Source organism: Strix aluco, chromosome 3, assembly GCF_031877795.1.
Source record: "Strix aluco isolate bStrAlu1 chromosome 3, bStrAlu1.hap1, whole genome shotgun sequence".
Lineage (NCBI taxonomy): Eukaryota > Metazoa > Chordata > Aves > Strigiformes > Strigidae > Strix > Strix aluco.
This window is the reverse complement of record NC_133933.1, coordinates 103,872,383-103,893,250: the sequence shown is the minus strand read 5'-3', so window position 1 is coordinate 103,893,250 and position 20,868 is coordinate 103,872,383. Positions and strand designations below refer to the sequence as shown.

The following is a 20,868-nucleotide window of genomic DNA, read 5'->3' as shown; positions in this document are numbered from 1 at the left end:
AATTTTTAATGGTTGAAATTATACCCCCCAATAATGAACAAAGCTGGTGTTGGAAAAAAAAAAAAAAACACTATCCAAAAAGTCACATCTTGGCAAGTGATGAGCTCAAAAATACTTCAGTCTTTTAAAAATCTAAATTCACTTTGATATCACTGGCAGCATGCTGCACAAACTGTAGTTGAAGGCAGAAGCAATATAATGCAGATACTCTCAGTAGTTTCAGAGTTAAGAGAACTTGCTTTTACTGAGAAGCACTGTGTTATTTAGCAAAATTTTATAAATGATAAATCATAATAGAAGAATTATTTAATTTTCCAACTTAAGGATATGATATCATTATTTAATACTATTTTTGTTAAGCTTTGGGAAAGGCTTTGTTGTTATATTAAAAGAGTTATGTCCTCTGTCTCCACATGTTGGCAGAGACTCCAGAAGCCACCTGTGCAACCAAATCAGGAGTCAAGCATGTATTTTTGGTGACCACTAAAGAAACCATGTTGCTTTCAATCAAGTGGCAAATAGAAAAAAAACATGCCCCAAATACCCCGTTTCCTTATTCACACACTGTATTTTCTACCCAAATTCCACTACTCAGTGGAGTGTTCCTCAGTGGATAGCTGATTGAGGCAGCCCATATCACAATGCAGTTTCAAAACAAAACAATAAAATAATGCACTTAACACTGAAGAGTAAAGGACCAGACAGATACTGCAAATTTAAATTGAGTGTGGTGCATCTGTACTGCTATTCACAATATTCAGATGACTGAATATTGTACAGTACAATCCCCTTATGACCCGATTCTGAATCCATAACAGTATTCTTAGATTTAGAATAGTATAATTTGGTAAAGCCTCACTCCTTCCAGTAGTTAATAATCTTTCTAATATAATATCTAATATATCTAATTAAATTATTAATGTAGAAGAAAATAATACTACATCCTGTAAGGTACCCTTGATCATTCTATTTCATTCTTCTCTCCTGGTGTCCATTACCACTTGTTAGGAGAAGATTCCTTCTTTTTCCATAAAAAGCAGTTAAAACAATATAGAAATGTATTAAAGTAACATTCACAAAGAAAGAGGTCATGATAATAGATTTAAAAAAAAAAAAAAACCAACCACGTTTTCCTTGTAATCCTGAACCCTGAAGGAATTTTTGCTTATACATTCACAGCTATGGAAGGCTGAAGCCTTTGGAAGTAGTGTATGTGATAAAAACCAAGACACCTGCTCCTCTGCAACTAAGTAGCCAGATACCTTACAGAATGAAAAATTTACTCAAGAGCAATGGGGTAACAGGCAAATCCTTTATCTGGAGTGAAAAGGAGGGTTTATTCCAAAGAAAAGGAAGTAGACTGGGACTCAGGAGATATATAAGCAGTTCCCAGTCTGATCACAGGTTTCCTCTATGACCTTGCACAAGTAATTTAATCACAGAATTGTCTAGGTTGGAAAAGACCTTGAAGATCATCCAGTCCAACCATCAACCCAACATTAACAGTGCCCAACTACACCATATCCCTCAGCGCTATGTCAAACTTACTCTTAAATACCTCCAGGGATGGGGACTCTACCACCTCCCTGGGCAGCCCATTCCAACAATTAACAACCCGTTCTGTAAAGAAATGCTTCCTAATATCTAGTCTAAACCTTCCCAGGCGCAACTTGAGGCCATTCCCTCTTGTTCTATCACTTATTACTTGGTTAAAGAGACTCATCCCCAGCTCTCTGCAACCTCCTTTCAGGTAGTTGTAGAGGACGATGAGGTCTCCCCTCAGCCTCCTCTTCTCCAGACTAAACAACCCCAGTTCCCTCAGCCGCTCCTCGTACGACATGTGCTCCAGACCCTTCACCAGCTTCGTTGCCCTTCTCTGGACACGCTCGAGTAATTCAATGTCCTTTTTGTAGTGAGGGGCCCAAAACTGAACACAGTAATCGAGGTGCGGCCTCACCAGTGCCGAGTACAGGGGCAAGATCACTTCCCTGTCCCTGCTGGCCACACTATTTCTGATACAAGCCAGGATGCCATTGGCCTTCTTGGCCACCTGGGCACACTGCTGGCTCATGTTCAGCCGGCTGTTGATCAACACCCCCAGGTCCCTCTCTGACTGGCAGCTCTCCAGCCACTCCTCCCCAAGCCTGTAGCGCTGCTGGGGGTTGTTGTGGCCCAAGTGCAGCACCCGGCATTTGGCCTTACTGAAACTCACACAGTTGGCCTTAGCCCATCGCTCCAGCCTGTCCAGGTCTCTCTGCAGAGCCTCCCTTCCCTCGAGCAGATCAACACTCCCACCCAACTTGGTGTCATCTGCAAACTTACTGAGGGTGCACTCGATCCCCTCGTCTAGGTCATCAATAAAGATGTTAAACAGGAGTGGCCCCAAAACCGAGCCCTGGGGGACACCACTCGTGACCGGCTGCCAACCGGATTTAACGCCGTTCACCACAACTCTTTGGGCCCGGCCATCCAGCCAGTTTTTTACCCAGCAAAGCGTGTGCCCATCCAAGCCACGAGCAGCCAGTTTCACCAGGAGAATGCTGTGGGAAAAGGTGTCAAAGGCCTTACTAAAGTCAAGGTAAACAACATCCACAGCCTTTCCCTCATCCAATAAGCAGGTCACCCTGTCGTAGAAGGAGATCAGGTTTGTCAAGCAGGACCTGCCTTTCATAAACCCATGCTGACTGGGCCTGATCATCTGGTTGTCCCGCATGTGTTGTATGATTGTACTCAGGATGAGCTGCTCCATCAGCTTCCCGGGCACCGAAGTCAAGATGACAGGCTTGTAATTTCCGAGATCATTCTTCCAACCCTTCTTATATATGGGCGTCAACTCTTTGTCTCTAAAATTCCAATTCCTTTTTCTGTTTCATTTGTAAAAAAAATATGCATGACAAATACTTATATAGATGCAGAGATAAGTACAGTGTTATGCTGTCCTCATTCAGCTAGGATAGGGTTAAGTTTCCCCAGCAGTGGGGGGAAGCTCTAGCCAGGTTATTCATATACCACGCTGACATCACCTCCTGGCGCCAAAGCGCGGCAGTGCGGGACAGTCGGTTATCGCGTGTTATGCAATTTCTCTGCTCTCACTGCTGTATTGGTAGATATTTTGCTCTGTTCATTGTTATTACTGTTATTGTTGTTGTTTGTTGTGTTGTTGTTACACTGTTGTATTAAACCTTTCCTTATCTCAGCCTCGGGGCTTTGTATTTCACTCCCTTTGTGGGGGAGGGGCAGTGGCCGGGTGGTCTCAGACCCCTGCAGGGACTAAACCACCACATATGCTTGCATTTAAGAAGTGCAACTGTACAAAAACAAAACTTCTGTTTATGTATACTGGCCACAAAACAACACCAGGACCCAAGAGCCTTTACGCCTTTCCTCATATTTTAGCCAAATTGAGGACTAGGCTACAGTTTCTGCAAACTTGTAATGATCTAAAAAACCTTTTAGTAGCATTTACCTGCAATTAATACATTTTGTATTGGAATGTGTAAATATTTTTCTCTGTTTTGCTGTTGAACAAACTGACCAAAAATAAATGGTGCAATAACCATAGAATGGTTTGGGTTGGAAGGGACCTTAAAGATCATCTAGTCCAATGCCCTGCCATAGGCACAGACACCTTTCACAAGATCAGGTTGCTCAAAGCCCCATCTAATCTGGCCTTGAACACTTCCAGGGAGGGGGCATCCACAACTTCTCTGGGAAACCTGTTCCCGTGTCTCATCAACCTCACTGTAAAAAGAAAAAAAAAATTACGCTCCTTCTGTCCAATCTGAATGTACTCTTTCAGTTTTAAACCGCTGCCCTCTGTTCTGGCACTACAGGCCCTGGTAAAAAGTCTCTCTCCATCTTTCTTAAAATCTCCCTTTATATATAGAAAGCCCGCTATAAGGTCTCCCCAGAGTCTTCTCTTCTCCAGGCTGAACAACCTCAACTCTCTCAGCCTGTCCTCAAGCAGGTCCATGTCCTCTCATGTTGGGGGCCCCAGAGCTGGACACAGTACTCCAGGCGGGTCTCACAAGTGTGGAATAGAGGGGGAGAATCACCTCACTCGACCTGCTGGCCATGCTTCTTGTTATGCAGCCCAGGATATGATTGTTTTACTGAGCTGCAAGTGCGCACTGCCAGCTCACATCCGATTTTCTGTCCACCAATATCCCAAAGTCCCTCTCCACAGGGCTGCTATCAATCCATTCATCCCCCAGTCCCCAGTCTGTATTGATACTGTCTCAACCCAGGTGCAGGACCTTGCACTTGGCATAATGCCTGATGCCCATGTGAAACTACATAATTGTTTGCTAAACTGATACAGAACTTTTATGAACACCTTCAAAAAAAAAAATAGCAAAGTAGAGATTTTGTAAAGAAACACCTAATACGGAAAGTTTTGTATTTTTGAAGTTAGACTTTGGCAGGGGGGGAATATACAAGGCAGCTGTAATCAAAATTCATTCAAAATAAGAATTTGTCTCAGATGACATGAATACTACAACAATATCTGTAATATATTCACATTTACGCTTGAGCTCAAGAAAGTAAAAAAATACCCTCAAAGCAAAAAACCCACAACATTCAAGTGTGGCTCAACTTATTTCCCTTGATAAACTGTATTGTGGGCTAGCAAAGTAATATCCCACTTTAAAAGTACAGATTAAATCTACCTTTTGTTGTTTGACTTTAAAATGAATGAAAACTTGTATGAAATACTGCAACATGGAAAATGGTTCAAGCATTTAAATTCAAACAGAAAACCAGCTTTAGCAAAGCAGGAAAAATCACTCTTAACAGTGTGACTGAAATTTAGCATTTTACTCTACAGCTCAATTTTTCATTAAAAAAACCAAACAGTACTGTTAAATTCTATTCCCAGTGTATGGGCAGTGTGAACAGAATCCTCCCAGAAAGCTGTCAGCTGTGAGAAGAGTTACTTGGGACAGCAATTTAGCATACAGTAGCCATTTAACGCTGGAGTCCTGATGCAGTTTTTAGCACAGTCTTTCTTCATGCACAAACCCCATATATGCTGCTAAAACATCCAACTGTAAGCTTCTTCCTGACACAACAGACACTTGATAACCAGCTTTTCACTGACTTTCGTTCTTGGGAATTTTAGTGGCACCTTTTAGAAAAGGTTTTTTCCTATTAGTTTTACCAGAAAGCTTCAGGTTTTCTTATCTGTGCCTTCTGTTCTGAGCTAAGCAACATCTGAATTCATTTTTACTTGACATTTATTATCCTCTTAAATACTGTCATACTTAATTCCACCACTCCTGGACTCTGATAGAACTCAGTGCTTTCTATAGTGCAAGAAGAATATCAAACAGTTTTGAAGTAGGTTTTTTTCCCCTAAAATGTCATTGAGGTCACAGCCCCCAAAACCCACCTTCAGAAGCTTCTGACATTTTTAATAGCTTTCATTTAACTCAGAAAAGGAAAGAAGACATGAAGCTGCTGGAAATGATGAAGAATACTACACTCCGGTTATATTTTTCTACATTGTTTAAAAGAAGATCTACAATGTAGAACAATGCGAATATTACCTAAAGATGAAAAACAGGTTTTTCAACAGTAGAAAGACTAACCATCATCAGGTAAGATTCGAATCTGCGGAAGGATGCTCAGAAGACTGAAGACTTAGAATTAGGTTTCAGTGAAACAGCTTGGATTTGGCTCATAAAAAAAATCCATCCACTTTGGATTGTAGCTAGGAAAAGGTGCGCTACAGAGAAGCCAAAGCTCACCTTGGAGGAGACTGGAGGTTAAGTAAAAACACCATGGAACATACATACTGCAGCAAACAACCCAAAGTACAATACATCCATTGGTGTCTCCCAGGAGGCTGAGGACAATAAAATTTAGATAAACTACACAAATCCCCCAAAGATTTGGAACATCCCTGGAAAGAGTTAGAGAGCTGGGTTAAGACTTGAGAAGAAAATGTAGGATGTTCAGGAGAAAAATTAACACAGTAAATTGAACAGAGATCACTAAGAAGAGACAATTAACTAAGCTGTGTGCCCCACAAGACAAATGGAAAGGTATAAAGGTGCCTTGGGATAGTGAACTGTGTAACAAAAATCACACCTCATCCATCCCTCTGAAGCAACCAGTGCTGACCCCTCCTGTACAAAGTACACAAGAAGCAAATCTAAATACGGAGTAACGAGAAAAGAAAGCGTGTAGTGAAACAATCTCCATTTTCCAAGTACTGTGGAATAAACATGACCAAAGTGGCCATGCAGCATCTTGGAGAATACTGAAATAGCCCACCTACAACAGTTTAAGAGCCAATGGCTTCTGTATTTTGGGTGTAATAAAAACAAAACATTACTATATGTAAACAGGATTCAATAGGAGACAGAAATACCCAACTAGAAGTTCTCATGGTGATCTGGGCTAAAAGTAACCATACATCAGTCTGGAAAGTTCTGGCAGTTACAATTCTTCAGAATTTGAGGAAAAATAGGGATGCAAAATCGATAAATAATGTGGTTTCACATGAAACAGGGAATCCTACTGCTAGTATTATTGAAGAGAAGACTGCTTATCACAAGATGGCTGGCAGAATAAATTTTCACCTGCTAGAATAAGGTAAAGCATTAATTTCAAGCACTTTGAGGACTTCAGGTAAAGCTCTTTATACAAAAGAATTTTTATTCATGTTTCCAAGAGCATTTTTTGAGAAATTGAGATAAAAGGCATACATGAACATCACCATGACTACATGTTATGAAATATCCATTGAAATTTATCAAACTTATATTTGTATCGAGGAAAACACTAAGGCTTGTAGCCCATGTCAAAAATAAAGTCAAACAGAAGGAAAACACCCTTATTGTTGTCATATGAAAAATTATCACTCAGAAATGCCATGGGCAAAATTCTGATTATGTTAATTGAGGAGGGCAAGAAAAAAAAAAAAATCAAACCATAAAGCTGTAAGACTTTGTTGGGTTTTTTCCTAAATGACTGTTCTCCCTTTCCTGAAATAGCATAATGAGAAGATGCTGCTATGCATAATATGATCCTGTCTATCAATTCTATTAGTTTATTAAACTGCTGTATCTGATATAGGATGTTCTGTAGTAAGCCACAATTCAGTGGTTTTGTTACCTAATGTACAGGGAAGTACGATTTAAGATAGATCTCAAATATTCAATATCCCCGACTTTAAAAAGTGAAAAAACTATGTTAAAACAAAAATATGCCTCTTAAAATGGTTCTGAAGTTTGATTCTGATCCACAGCCAATACTGTTAAAGAATGGTACAAATCATGAAGAAAATGTCAGCAGGTAACAATTCAACAAAAATTGTTAGCGGTAAGGCTCACATTGGCAGAAACTAATGCAGGAATCTATCCCCCAGGATTGTAATTTATATAAGAAAAGTGAACAAACACCACAATCTGATTTGGAATGCTGTATGTGGTCAATGTTTCATTTAAGTCAATCTGGTTAAGTCTGTCCTTAAGTCACAGCTCTGGTCTTCATCCAGCTCAATGCTGGGACAAGAGTACAACACGCAGCATCACTTCCTATGCCAAATTCTTGTTTTCTTGAGACACAAACAAAAGCATGTGAGAGGGAAGAGCATAGCCCTATACTCCAACAGGTAGGCTGACCTACACAACCCAGGGAAATAAAACTGCAGTGCTTACACTGGAATACACCTGTCTCACAAACAAGATGCAAGCAGCCCATATCTACACCTCAATACTAGCAACAGGAAGACAAACATTTCACCTGAAATTTCAGTTAGGCCACATATTTCACGTCTCTGACAGCTAGAGTAGTCTGCTAAGCTATCTGGGGGGAAAAAAAAAAATAATCTTATTGCATTGTATCTTTTCCTAATTTTCACTCCACTTCTTTGTTTTAAACCAGGGAATGAACCTGAATTACCCTTTAATGAGTAATACTACAAGTGCTAAAGACAGTCAGAAAAGCCCTACCATAAATAAATTGTAATATAGCCTTCCAATGTGTTATAAAATGTGCATTTATATATTTTAATTACATTTATTACATAACATGAGAGAATTAATGTTAATTGAAACTTAAATGATCCAATTAGAGTCATGCCAATTGTTTTCTTTTACTGTGCAAACTAGTAAAATGCAAAAGCTGGCATAACAATCTTACCTCAGATTTGCCAATCAAGTCCCCTTTTTTAATCCACTGCTTTATGCAATCTTTTTACTATTTGCAGTTTGAAGCTGGTTTTATCATCTCCAAAATTTTTGTTTCAGTTTATGGATAGCACAGAAGTTAGCTTTAAAGACATAGGAGAGTGTGCTGCTTGTGAATTGGTGCTCATATCACTGTGAAGGTTGTTGCTCTCTAATCAGTTGCAGACTCCACAATTGAACACTTACTCGATATCATCTTGGCATATCTAACCTTTCTTCTGTGAAACCCCATAATGCTGCATAAAATGTTCAACATATCTCATCCTCGTCCTGAAAAGTTATTAAGTACTTCTAGGTGTGGTAATACTCACATACGTTGAACCACATTTCTGTCAGAAGATGAATTACATTTAATTTGGGGGATACATCAGAATGCCTGGAAATTCCAGCACCTGAGTAAGTTTATCTCTACGGATGTAAGACATAGAGCAGTCATTATTTCTGGAACAGTCAGCCTTGATGTATGCCTCACCATAAGAACACCATCTTTTCAAAGCAGCATTAGCAGTGTTATACTGAATTATCCATGTACTGGGGTATGGACAAAGGGTTATAGCCTAAAACATGAATAATCAAATGACAGAAGTGAAGATATTTCCATAAGATAGTGCACTACTCTACAGCTATTATGTACATCATTTTTTGTAGAAAAAATATAAATATGTAATATATATTAAAAATACATATAAAATATTAAATATTACATAAAATAGAATTTTAATATATAAATATATATATATACCCAGTAACTATTTCTCTGCTTGTATGGATAAGTAGAGTGTATAGCAAGTGAAGTATATCACTTTGATAAACATTATGCCCTTTAAAAGGTGAAAAAAAAAAAAGTATCCAATTTAATTTTCATTCTAACATCTTCCCTGCGCGTTGCTCTGTCTTTCTGAGTTCCCCCCACCAACCAATCCTTTTCTCTCCTAAAGATACACTATCCAGTCACCTGCCTTTTTCCTCACCATAACGCCTTCTGCTGAACGTTTCTGACGTCCTTCTCCAGTAAAACTGCCACCTTTACTCCCAGCCGAAGCCTCCATGGAAAAAATAAAACACCTCCTCCTCTTCATAGAGCTTCTGAGGATAGTAAAAGAATATAAAACAGAATGAAAGTGGCTGAAGGTGGGGAAGTTCACTAATTATATTAGCTGCTTACAGGAAGGCTGGAGGAGACATCAGTTTCCAGGGGAAGGCAATGCAAAGGAACACGCTGAAAGGGCGGCACGGAAATGGCAGAATCTGGGCAATCCTTCTCATCTGTAATGAGAAGACCACTGACATAAATAAATCAAAGTTCAAGTTCACACCTTGTGACACTAGTACACTCCAATCCAAAGTGTGAAGGCTCTACTATGTAAAGAAAGAAGGAAACTCCATACCTAAAAATTCAATCTGTTCAACGTTACAGTACTACCTTTTAAAATAAAAAGCATAAATAAACTATTAACTGGCTAACCATAGTATTCCAGAGGACTGTAAATATTATTACAAGGAAGATCTCAGTTTCTGTTTAGCATAAAACTGGGAGCATCTCTGAAAAACAGACTGTTGTGTTTAATTACTGCATAATTTAATATATATATATATAGGGCAGACACCTATAATGTATCTCTGAACACATGAAATACAAGTTTCAAAATTATGTAATTGTTCACAGAAGCTTTTCAGAAATAGTTGAACTTCATTTCAATTTTTCTTAAATCACCAACTGCATTTTCAAATGCTTATTAGCAGCTACTTTTATCTATCCATTTTAATTGAATAAAAATTAAAAGCTTCCAGAAGTCCTTAAGGGTTCAATATTTCTAGCTTTCATCAGTTTCTTAGAACTAAAGTAACAACATTTTACACCTGCTAAACCAGAATTTAATTCTTCACTTTTCTGTTTTAATTTTCTTCTCTATATCCTTTTCTGTACTGCTACTCCCTTCTCCCCTTACAATCTTCTGTTATTTTTCTCTCCTTTTTCCACCTTTTCTGCATTTTCTGTTCCTTTTCCGCCATTCTTCCCTCTCTCCATCCTACTTTTTCATTATTTATAAAAAACCTTTAAGGGCTGTGAGAAGGGACAGAGATGAACTGTCAAGAACAGAAGAGTTGCAGCCAAAAATTGGTATTAGCTTCTAATTATTTTCTGTCTATCTCTTACTCAGGACTTTAGTGTTTGGATAGATGCGGAATCACATCAAGCTCATGCTTTGTGTCTAAGTCGAGATGGTCCATTTCCACTTTCTGATGAATACGTCTCCTTCCACTTCCACAAGCACTCAGAGAGTTGACAGTACATACGTTCCCTATTAAAAAAGTATTATCTCAAAATCTTTGTAGCAGTTTAAAAAACACTTAGTCTTCTCTTCTCCCTTGCACCTGGCATATCATTTCAGATTATTCATACACTTTGGGGCAGCAAGGTATTTTCTTGCTGGAACAGATGGTTTGTGTATTCTAACAAGCTGGTACTGTATGAACACCTTTTTGCCATGCACAACTCAACATAAACTATTGCATAACCACGTTACCTCACAGTTTAGTCTTCTGGAAAAAGTAACAAAATAGGTAACGTAAACACCTGTTTTCCCACATTCCCTGCTGACCTACTGATCTCTTGGCTTTTCCACTGATCACTAAAACATTTCTCACAGGATTTTGCACAACCTGATCTGTTGGTGTCCACATTAAACCATTTGCAGCAAGCAAAGAACCAACCAACCACACCAGTAACAGCAGCAACACAGCATCTGGAAGACACCTAACAAATGAAATAAAATTATAATAAATTATAGGACATTCTGCAATAGTGCATTTACAGAGACAGAACAATCTTCTTGTTAAATAGGAGTGTGTAGGATCAGGAAAAAGCATCCACATAATATAAGAATTGAGCATAGCAGACAACAGCTTTTGAGCATAACTTGATCTACAAGTATGAGGAGGAAAGAATCAAATTCTACAATGGGCTAAAGTAAAGCCCACTAGCTTACATACAAATATTAGTGAAATAATTGCAAATATGTATCTGTGCAAAAGCTAAATCTATTAGATAGCTCTACAGTCCTATTCTACCAGAATAATAAGCATCATTTACCAAAATTAACTCTCCATCTTCCTGTTGAACTGAAGACAGGGAGGGGAAAAAGGTATCTTGGAATTCTCCTTCACTTTATCATTCCTTCAAATGTCAACAGAAAAGACAGTAAGTCACTTAAGAGTTTGGTGCTGCTTATTTCAGCAGAAGCAGGGAAAAAAAAAATCAGTTTAAGTGCAAATTGGAAAGTCAGGGAGCCAGCTTCACAGCTGCAGCAAATCAGGGTAATCCTAAGTATTTAGGAAAAATAATGTCTCTTTCCCCATCTAGAGCTTATGCTGTGACCCAAGGATATATGGCACAACCCCCAGACAACACCAAGAAGTTCTTACCACAGTCTCAAAAAAAAGATAAAATGCAAGGAAAAATTTTGCTTAAAAATATTCAGAAAAATCGCCAATATGAGCCCACATTATCAGAAATACAGAGTACAAAAATTTACACAGGGAGAGGTAAGAAGGTAACTAAATTTTTCAACACCAAAAAAACATTTTCAAAACATACACAGTCCTATTTCAGGGCAAGTTCTTTAATGTTAAGCATTTGAAAGAGAGCACTGAAACATACATTTGAATCCTAGAGAGCATTAAACTAGGGGAATATGCCAAAAAGGGATTTGTTTTCTCTCTCCAGTGTTCACACCTCCTAGGAAAACTATTTGTTCCTCTAATTCACAGTGCTGCTCTTCGGAGGTTGACTGATTGAGCCAGAGGCTTTGATCCCTACTTTTGTTTTTGCTGAAGACACACCTGCCTTCACCAGTTAGCAAATCCAAACTGCTTCTACTATAAAAGAAGTCTCTTTTCCTTCCAGATACAAAGCTGAGCTAAAAGAAGGAATGAAGATTTTAATAAATCTTTTACAGAGTAGCATGAAGTATTACTTTTTCCAATAGCTACATCAATTCTCAGAATTCAAAGTATTTTATAAATCAAAAGCTTTAGAGGTTTACATCTCTCAGTGTAACCTTTACAACAAGAAATAGATGCTAGGGTATCTGATGAACACTTCAGCAGGTGCAGAGAAATTCAAAGGCAGCAGTGACCTGCCCTGTGTCTTTTAGGCTTTGGATCATGCTAACCCAAGAAGAACAAACAGGAATGCCCGCTGCCAGCAGAGCATTTGAAATTTTAAAGATGCCTTAGGTTATATCACATGCAGCCATATATGACCATCAAAACTTTGTATCATCTTATTTAAATGTGGATGATCTTCAGTATTACCATATTAGCATTACTATGAGTTTCACTTGATAAATTTTTCAGTATTCAAACTAAAAAAATTCCATTTTAACAGAAAAACTTGCAAAATCAGGAACAGGCATAAATTATTCCATGAGTTTTTTGGGGGGGGGTTGAAGGTTTTTAATCTGCTGAACGTCTTAGATAATTTTCTTCATAGTTTTTATTAGTTCCAGTCCTTTTTAGGATAAGGAAATAGCTGTACTCATTTCCAGCAGGATTCCAATTAAAATATGACAGGATTTACAGAAGACTGTAATAACCAGGATTATTTTTGCCTGCAAATTTAAGAAGAATAATTTGGTATTAAAACTAATAACAATAATATACATTTCTTATAAAGCTCTTTTCACTTAGAGATCTCAAAGATTAGAATGAAATTCAGCATTAGATGAAAGTTTTAGAAGGTATTAATTGAATGTATATAGTACAAGGAAGAAACAAGTCAAAACTCTATGTTACTATGCACCTCAGACCTTTACCCAAGTGTCAAGGTTTTCCATTTCTCTGGTTAGGCTGCATAGTCCTTATTTGTTTATACAGCCAAAGTCTACACTGTAGCATCACTGAAGTTCCCTACTTTACACACTTCATTTTAAAAACTGTCTGCTTCCTCACTTATTCTGATACTGCGTGCTGATATTCCTAACCCTGTGCTACAGTACCCATCCAAGGACTGAAAAATGCAAGGTGAAAAAAAAGATGAATGCATACCTTCATGCTGCTTCGGCAGGAACAGCCTGCAAAGCAGCATTTTTTTTTTTCCTGTATTAACACCTCAAACTCTTGAGGAAAGCACTTATTATTTATTTATTCTCAAAAGTTTTTAAAAGAAAAATGTATATCCTGAGGTCAGCCACGAGGACACTGAATTCTCCTTCAAATTCAGCAGTTTGTTGGAGAAGAGAGATTTAAATTGAAACAGTTAAAAACTGCTTGTTTTTGAAAAGGCACTCCTACCCTGAATTGAAGTACCGGCTAACTGCAGTGACCCTGCAGGTCAAGAAAACACTGTTTCATCTAGGCAGTATGTTTAGCCTGTGGTACAGCTGCAAGGCACAGAAAGGCATGATGTATTCCTACTTTCAATAAAGCTTGGAGAGGAACTATCAAACAGCAGCAACATCTACACATTCTAAAATAAGACCCAACATATCTGATACTTTGAGCTTGAAACCTGTGTCCTCGGATGTCACAGAGAAACCATTTTACTCTCGTGGCATTGCTTTGGTGGGCTAAGCAGATGTTCAGCCTTTCTTAGGTGACTTATGCACTGGTCACTATGGATCATATCAGATTTTATAGGCTATTAAATAGCCCAGCATGCTAGAGCAAATCTGGTTGTCAGTATATATTATCTGCACACTGCTTAAAGGAGAAAAGCATACATCAAATGTACAAGAATTTGATGTATCTGTTGGGCCAGACTAGCCCCTTCCCAGAAGGTGCTGGGATATGAAGGTCTATTTTGTCATGTGGAGCCCAACCATGCCACCTCCTGGTTAGGAATGGCCACTCTATTCTACACATTACACAGGTGTTCAGTGCTTGGGAAGTTAACAGTTGACTGGGGTTTTCTACTCGGCTATACAGCTATTCTGCCTTCTCTTCTACTGACTGCAAATATTATCAATTTTCCAAATTCTTGAGTTTAAAAATATCTCCTTTGAGGCATAAAGGAAGAGAGATGGATGATTACAGTAGGTGTTCCCAAAATGAATACACCAAGGAGACTAAGCATGAAAGAAATTTACTAAAATAATTCCCAGGACAAATAAACACTCTTCTCCTTCCAAGGAAAACATTCATGTTGCCAAACACCAGCACACTCTATTGATGAGGCTATGGCCATCTGGATAAGCCTCAGCAAATGCCTTTGACCTTCCCTTAAACAGTTGGTACTAAACTCTATGATTCACACTGAATTGCGCCTTAAGCAGCTCCACCAATTCAAGTAGTACCATTTAAAGAATGAAGCACTATTTTTTTTTTTTCTTTTACACAAGGGTATCAGAATCTAACCTTCAGTTATTGCATTTATATTGTTCCCTCTTTGCAGGAGAATTTGCTGGGTTTCAAAGTACATATTTTCTAAGATCACAGATCAAATGGTCCTAAACTGCTTCAGATGTCTGAAAGGGAGAGATTTTTATAATTTTTTTTTTTTCTTTAATCACATCTATCTTTTTTTTCTCCTCTTAAGCAAGCCCACCTTTTATGACTAACAACTTAGGGTCAACACAAACACTTACAAAGGTTGCTTTGTTATACTCATTCTAACATCTCATAGTATTTTGTTTTCCCTAAATACGGTTATTGCCTGGGACTTATCCGCATTACATTCTGCAAAGCAAAAGCACTTCCTAAGATAATGAACACGTACCATGTTGTCAAACCATGATAAAAAGCTATTCCCCTTTAAAAAAAAAAAAAAATCAAAATTCAGTCAGTTCTAAAACCTGTAGTATATTCTACTGATTTTCATGATTACTAGGCTATTATCTGCATCATTCAGTATATTATATTTGTATAATGACTGCCTGATAGCCCACTAATGGCAATAGGAAGATTGCCATTAACTTTAGTGAGCTTTGAACCAAGTCTGTAATGCCTAGTGCATCACCGCTTTATAGAAATTATAAGTAATTTGTATTCATCTAGAGTTTGCATTGATACTACTCCTTTCTTCTTGAAAAGTATCCAAATGTAGATATATAAATCCAATTTCTAATGAAACCAAGATATCTCAAATACATGCTCTAAACATTAGTCTTTCCAGAGTCAATCTTCCAGTTCTTTACACTGCATTTCTTGGGACAGCAAAGTAAACAATGATTAACACAAACTATTTTGTGAACAAAGATTTCTTCTCACCTGATGTAAACATCAGGAAAAAAAGAAACAGTAACTAGAAAAGTGACCGCTCACAGATTAATATTAATGTGTGAATTTACATTAATCTTATTTTGTTTAGACAGAGTAAACTAATAAATTTGAAAGTCTATTTTCCACAAGTAGTTTTCAATGGAAAACTTGATAAAAATTAGAAAGTATCGGAGGCCTGACTTCAGCAGGTCACAGGCTTGGCCTTTCACATCTCGGGCTAAGGATATGATTGTCATATTCTATATTGACAAGACAACTTTCATACCGCGACCTTATTATTGCCCCAGGTTTTTAATAGAAAGATATACTTATGAACTAAATCTGCCTTTCTATATGAAAAGCAAATGAATCTCCAAGAGTCCAAAGAAATCCAAACCCCACATAAGCCAATATATTAGTTGAAATCCTGAACATAAGACAAAATGAATTTGCATTACATCAACAGTTTTCAGACTGGATAGAACAATTATTGCAGGCTTGTATGAAAGACTGTACTAATGTTCACTGAGTGTAAAGGCTAAGTAATTATATACCTTTTGAATAATCATACCCTGTCCTACAAGGAGCTTTATGATGCTGAGCTATATGAGACTAATTGACACGACTGGAGGTTTAACAAACTCATGCTATGCCACATGGAATAATCTAGAGACTTAAGATTAAAGGCCTGATTCTCATTGCCTTCAGAATGCCAATTGAAAGTCTGAGGTCAATTGTACTGTCATTACATAAAGAGAAATTAGCTACCTCATTACCCAAGTAATGCTGATATTTCCATGGGGAGAGATGCTCTTACTTTGGCCAGCTCCTTCCAATAGGTCTTTTTCCTTTATGTTCGTATTACAAAACACATAACTGGCTTTGGAATATCTTGCACAGTATATTATTAAAGCCACACATATATATAAAGTTTGCTTTCCCAAAAAGTATATAGACAATTAGCTGGCACTTTAGCTTATTAAAAATAACACTGATAAAAAACAAGTTTTGAACTACCAGACAGTTTCAGTCAGTCATACCCTTCTACATCTTCCACACCTTCACAGCTAAAGTCACACACTTCTTTTCATATTCATAATCATAGACATCTTACACAAAGCAATAAATATTTACATACATGCAAAACAACACACAGAAGCAGCTCATGAGTTACCATAGTAGGAAGTAGCACTAGAACAGAGAGGCTCTCAATTCTCACTGGAGCTCTATAGTGTGCTGTGGCATAAGCACAAGTTCAGTACGAAAGATGCTGCTCAAGAACACACTCTTCACTTTTGAGATTTTTGATCTGACCAAGCATCATCTGACTTCATACACTGATCAGGATATCTCCTGACCAGTACTATCTTACCCAAGAAAATAACTACCTGCAACCAGTTTACAATAAAATCTATTAAAACTATCCATGAAACAGTGTAATTCTTCCAGCTCTTATAACAGACTGGTACACAAAATAGTTCAGTTAACAGACAAAAAGTCCTCTCCAACAGATGGAGATTTGCCTATTCTTTGGAGTTCAGCTACCTATTACAATTAAAATAGGTCTTCTTTTCTCATTGCTGACTAGATTACATTATCAGAATGAATATGTTCAATGCATTTTGTAAGAGTCCAAATAAACTAATATAGACAGGTAAATATCAGCAACGATTCACACTTTACAAATTCTTCTAAGAGATGACTTATAAATGGCTTTTCCATTTCTAATAGTGCAATAATCATGTAGGAGCTACTTCTATATGAAACAGGTAATGACCCAGGGGGAAATAAAGCATCTTCTGTTTAAGGCACTACATTAGTCAATTAGAGACTGGGTTCATTTTCAGAATTCACCACAGATTCCCTTGGTGATTTTTAGAGAAATTATTTGTTTTATGCCTTTACACTTTGTATCTAAGAAGTGCCAGTACCTTTTTCATCACCTTTGTGTTGTTTGGTAAGTATGCAAATTCTCTGCCATGGGAAATGTCCCTTTTCTGTGGGCTTTACCACACATTGCACCATGGAGGCTCTAACCCAGATAAGGACTAAAGTAAGTAATTTCTATTCATCCCTCAGTGGTGAGGTGTAAATAGCTACTGATTCAAGTATGCATCTGACACAGGTCAACCTGTAGGACACAGACCTACATATTAAAACCACAAGTAATTTGTTGTTTTTAAAATAACTTAAGTACACCAAAACACAGAAACAAACAAACAAAAAAATCAAGCAAACAAACAAAAACATTAATGGGGAAAAACATCGGGTTTTATCTTTACAAGTAAATCCAGTGTCGTAAATTGAAATCGTATTTCTGGAATGCCTATCACTTGTGTGCCCTTCTGCAGTTTCACACAGCAGCATGTCTCTTCTGAACCTCAGGTTCTAGCAACTGACATGAAAAATCACAGCACTTTCAACTCAGAGCAAATGCCTGAGGCTCTCATCTCTGAAGCAAAACTCTTCAAATCTACACTTACGCATTTTATACAAAATCTACTAGCAATCAAAAAAACTTAGTATACCATAAAAATAACACCTGGCTGCTATTGTTACGTATGTAGCTGGTCACATATTATAAAGAACAGAAATCCAGAGTCTGGAAGCATTGCTTCATTGTGGATATATCCTAGAAATACAATATTACAGAGATCCTTGCACCACTGCCCTATGTTCTTCCTGCACCCAAAAATAATTCTGCCAGTTCTATACATTCCCTTTCTGTTTATACCCAGCAGCAACCAGTGCATTAATTCTTGTTTCCTCAAGTAGTTATACTCTTACCTTGATTAAAGTGTTTTAACAGTCATCATATGTTAGACTCTAAACCAAATCTCTAGAAAGCTTGACAGATGGTGTTTTGAAGGATAATGCCAGGTATCTGGTGTGAATCTGACATCAGCATTCCCTAGAGACAACTCACCTTCATCTTTTCAAAATCCACTAAAATATACGTAGACCTAGTTATACTAAGAAGGAACAAGAAAACTAATCCTTTATTCAATCTCACTATTGCCCAAAATGCAATTTCCACATGGACTTGACCCCTAGAATCACCTATTTTATTCTCCTTTTTTTTAACTTTACTTTGCACGCTTTCGATTTTGTCCTTCGTGCATTTTCTCTTTCCCATGCAAACGTACAGACTCTCAGTAGATACCTCCCCCCTCTGGGAAAAGATCGAACTGCAAGGTGCCAAAAACATCCCTCTAAGAAATAAAGGCTTTGTTTATAGTATGTTTATTAGAAAAACAACTATAAAAAGTAACACGGCTGCCTCTTCAGCAGCAAGGTAGCTATGACAAAAGTGTACCAAACATGTTGGCACTCGTACCGAATTTCCAAGCCATCAAACCGAAGCACTCTACCAAAACCTGGGCTCAGTATCTTCATTCACAATCAATAAAACATATATTAAGGAAAGACAATATAAAGACTGCTGACAGAGGAAGACACTTACTGCTGGCATTGTAAGTTTTAATTAGTTATGATTTTCCATAAGACATAACAGAACGTTGGAAATTACTCACCACCTCTGAATGGGAGTTTATTTGAATTTGTGACTCTCTCAAGGGCCTAACCATACATTTCTTTGCTTTAGTCTCATTTAAGGGCTTGACAGGTTGTTTTGATTTATGCATAATTTTTACTGCTTCTTTTTGACATGAGGTTTCGAGTTTTACTGGAATTTTTAAAATGAGTATTACTTCAGAATAAGTTTAAGTGGAATTTACTGGATTACACTTCTGCAAAAGTTGAAATGCTGTACCGCAAGGCCCACGCTCAATAACTATACTGAGCAGTTATTAAAAGACAGACTGATGTATAAACTTTTTAAAGACTCTCCAGTTGAACTAGTTCAACTGAAGGAAGGAAAGCAGAGTGAGTTACAATGAATAACAAAAGCCGTACATTCTGAATCACCACACACATAAACCAAGAGAAAACCACCATGCCCTGGATGAACCAGGGTCACGAAACTGATAAGCCGCATCCAATCCATGCCCGACACCGCGTAGTCAACTAAACCAGTGCCACACTAACAGCATCACGGCAGCGCCACACAGACCTCATCACTTCAGCACGGGAACCGAGACGCGACGAGTTTAACGAGAAGCCAGCACCTGCCTCTGCCTACAGGAGACCGCGGCCCGCGGCAGCGCTCCCCGCCGACACCAACCGAGCGCGGCGGCGGCGACGCGGCCCCAGCGCACTGCCGCGGGCGGGCGCGCGCTGCCCGAAGCGGCCCCGAGGGCGGGCGCGGGCCGCGCTCAGAGGGGCTGCCTGGGCGCGGAGCCCGGCGCCGGCGCCGGGGGCGGCTCCGCGCCCGCGCAAGACCCACGAACTGCCGCCTCCCGGCGCCGGCGGGGGCCACGCGCGTCGCTCCGCGCCTCCCCACGCCCGCGCGTGGCTAAGCCGCCCCCCCGTCTCCCCTCGCCGGCCGTTTCCAGCGCCGAGGCTCGGGGGGGAGCACGGCCGCACCGCCGCCGCCCGGCCCGGACCGACGCCCGCCCGGAGACCCGAGTGCCCTCGCTGGCGCCCGGCCGGGGCCGCCGAGCGCCGACCCGGAGGGCGGCCCCCGCCCCGCGGAGCGCCCCACGCTGGGGGAAGCGGCGGGGCCGCGGCGGCCGTTGGGCCGCGGCGGGCGCGAGCGCAGCCTTACCGTCGGCCAGGAGGCGCATCGCGTGAACAAAGGAGGGATCCAGGCTGTCCTTCTCGGCCATCAGCTCGGGCAGGTACTTCTCCTGCTCCATCGCCTCGGGGCCGCGGCGCCTGGGCACGCCGGGACGGGCTGCGCGGGCGGGCGCCGGCTCCCTCCGCGCCTCCGGCCGCCTCCTCGTCGCTCGCCCGCCCCCCTCGGCGCCCCGCGGCTGGCAGGTGCGCCGCGCCTCCGCGCCTCCGCGCCTCCCCGCCCCGCCCCGCGCCGCGCCGCGCCGCGCCGCCCCGCGCCGGCCGCCCCTCCCGCGGCGGGGCGCTGCCCTCAGCGGCCCCCGGCGCCGCCTCCGCCTCCCCCTCACGGGGGCGGGGGCTGGGGCGTGCGCGGGTCGGCGCGTGCCGCTGTTCGCGCGCCTCGCGCCGCCTTTCCGTGCCGCCCCGCCCCTCCCGCCAGCCAGCGACCCGCTCCCACCGGCCGCCTTAACTGGGGAGGCGGGGCAAGGCGCGCCCCGCCCCCCGGCCGCCTGTTCCCATTGGTGGCTGCGCCCCGCCAGGCGGGGGCCCGAGCGGGAGACTCGCCGCGCCATTGGCTGTCGCCAGGCGGGCGGGACGGGGCGGGGGTAGCGCGTGAGGGATCGCGGGTGTGTTTGTGTGTGCGCGGGTGTGTCTGTGTGCGCGTGTCGCTGTGCGTGTGCGCCTCGAGGTGTGCGCGCGTGTCTGTGCGCGCGGGTGTGGACGCGTGTGCGTCTGCGCACGTCTGTGTGCGCGGGTGTCTGCGCGGGTGTGCGTGTGCTCGTGTGCAGCTCCGTGT

General features: G+C 40.6%; 1 protein-coding gene across 5 annotated transcripts in view; it reads right to left on the bottom strand.

The window, feature by feature from the left end:
- The window catches only part of KHDRBS2 (KH RNA binding domain containing, signal transduction associated 2), a 439,781-nt gene extending 419,498 nt beyond the window's left edge, over positions 1-20,283 (bottom strand). For all 5 annotated transcript variants that reach the window (XR_012622653.1, XR_012622655.1, XR_012622654.1 and 2 more), the window contains exon 1: positions 20,065-20,283. Coding sequence is in view for 2 of the 5 variants with exons in the window: in XM_074819841.1 (XP_074675942.1) it covers positions 20,065-20,155 (91 nt within the window). In the remaining 3 variants the exon portion in view is untranslated. The remainder of the gene's footprint in view (positions 1-20,064) is intronic.
- Positions 20,284-20,868: the final 585 nt, after the last annotated feature.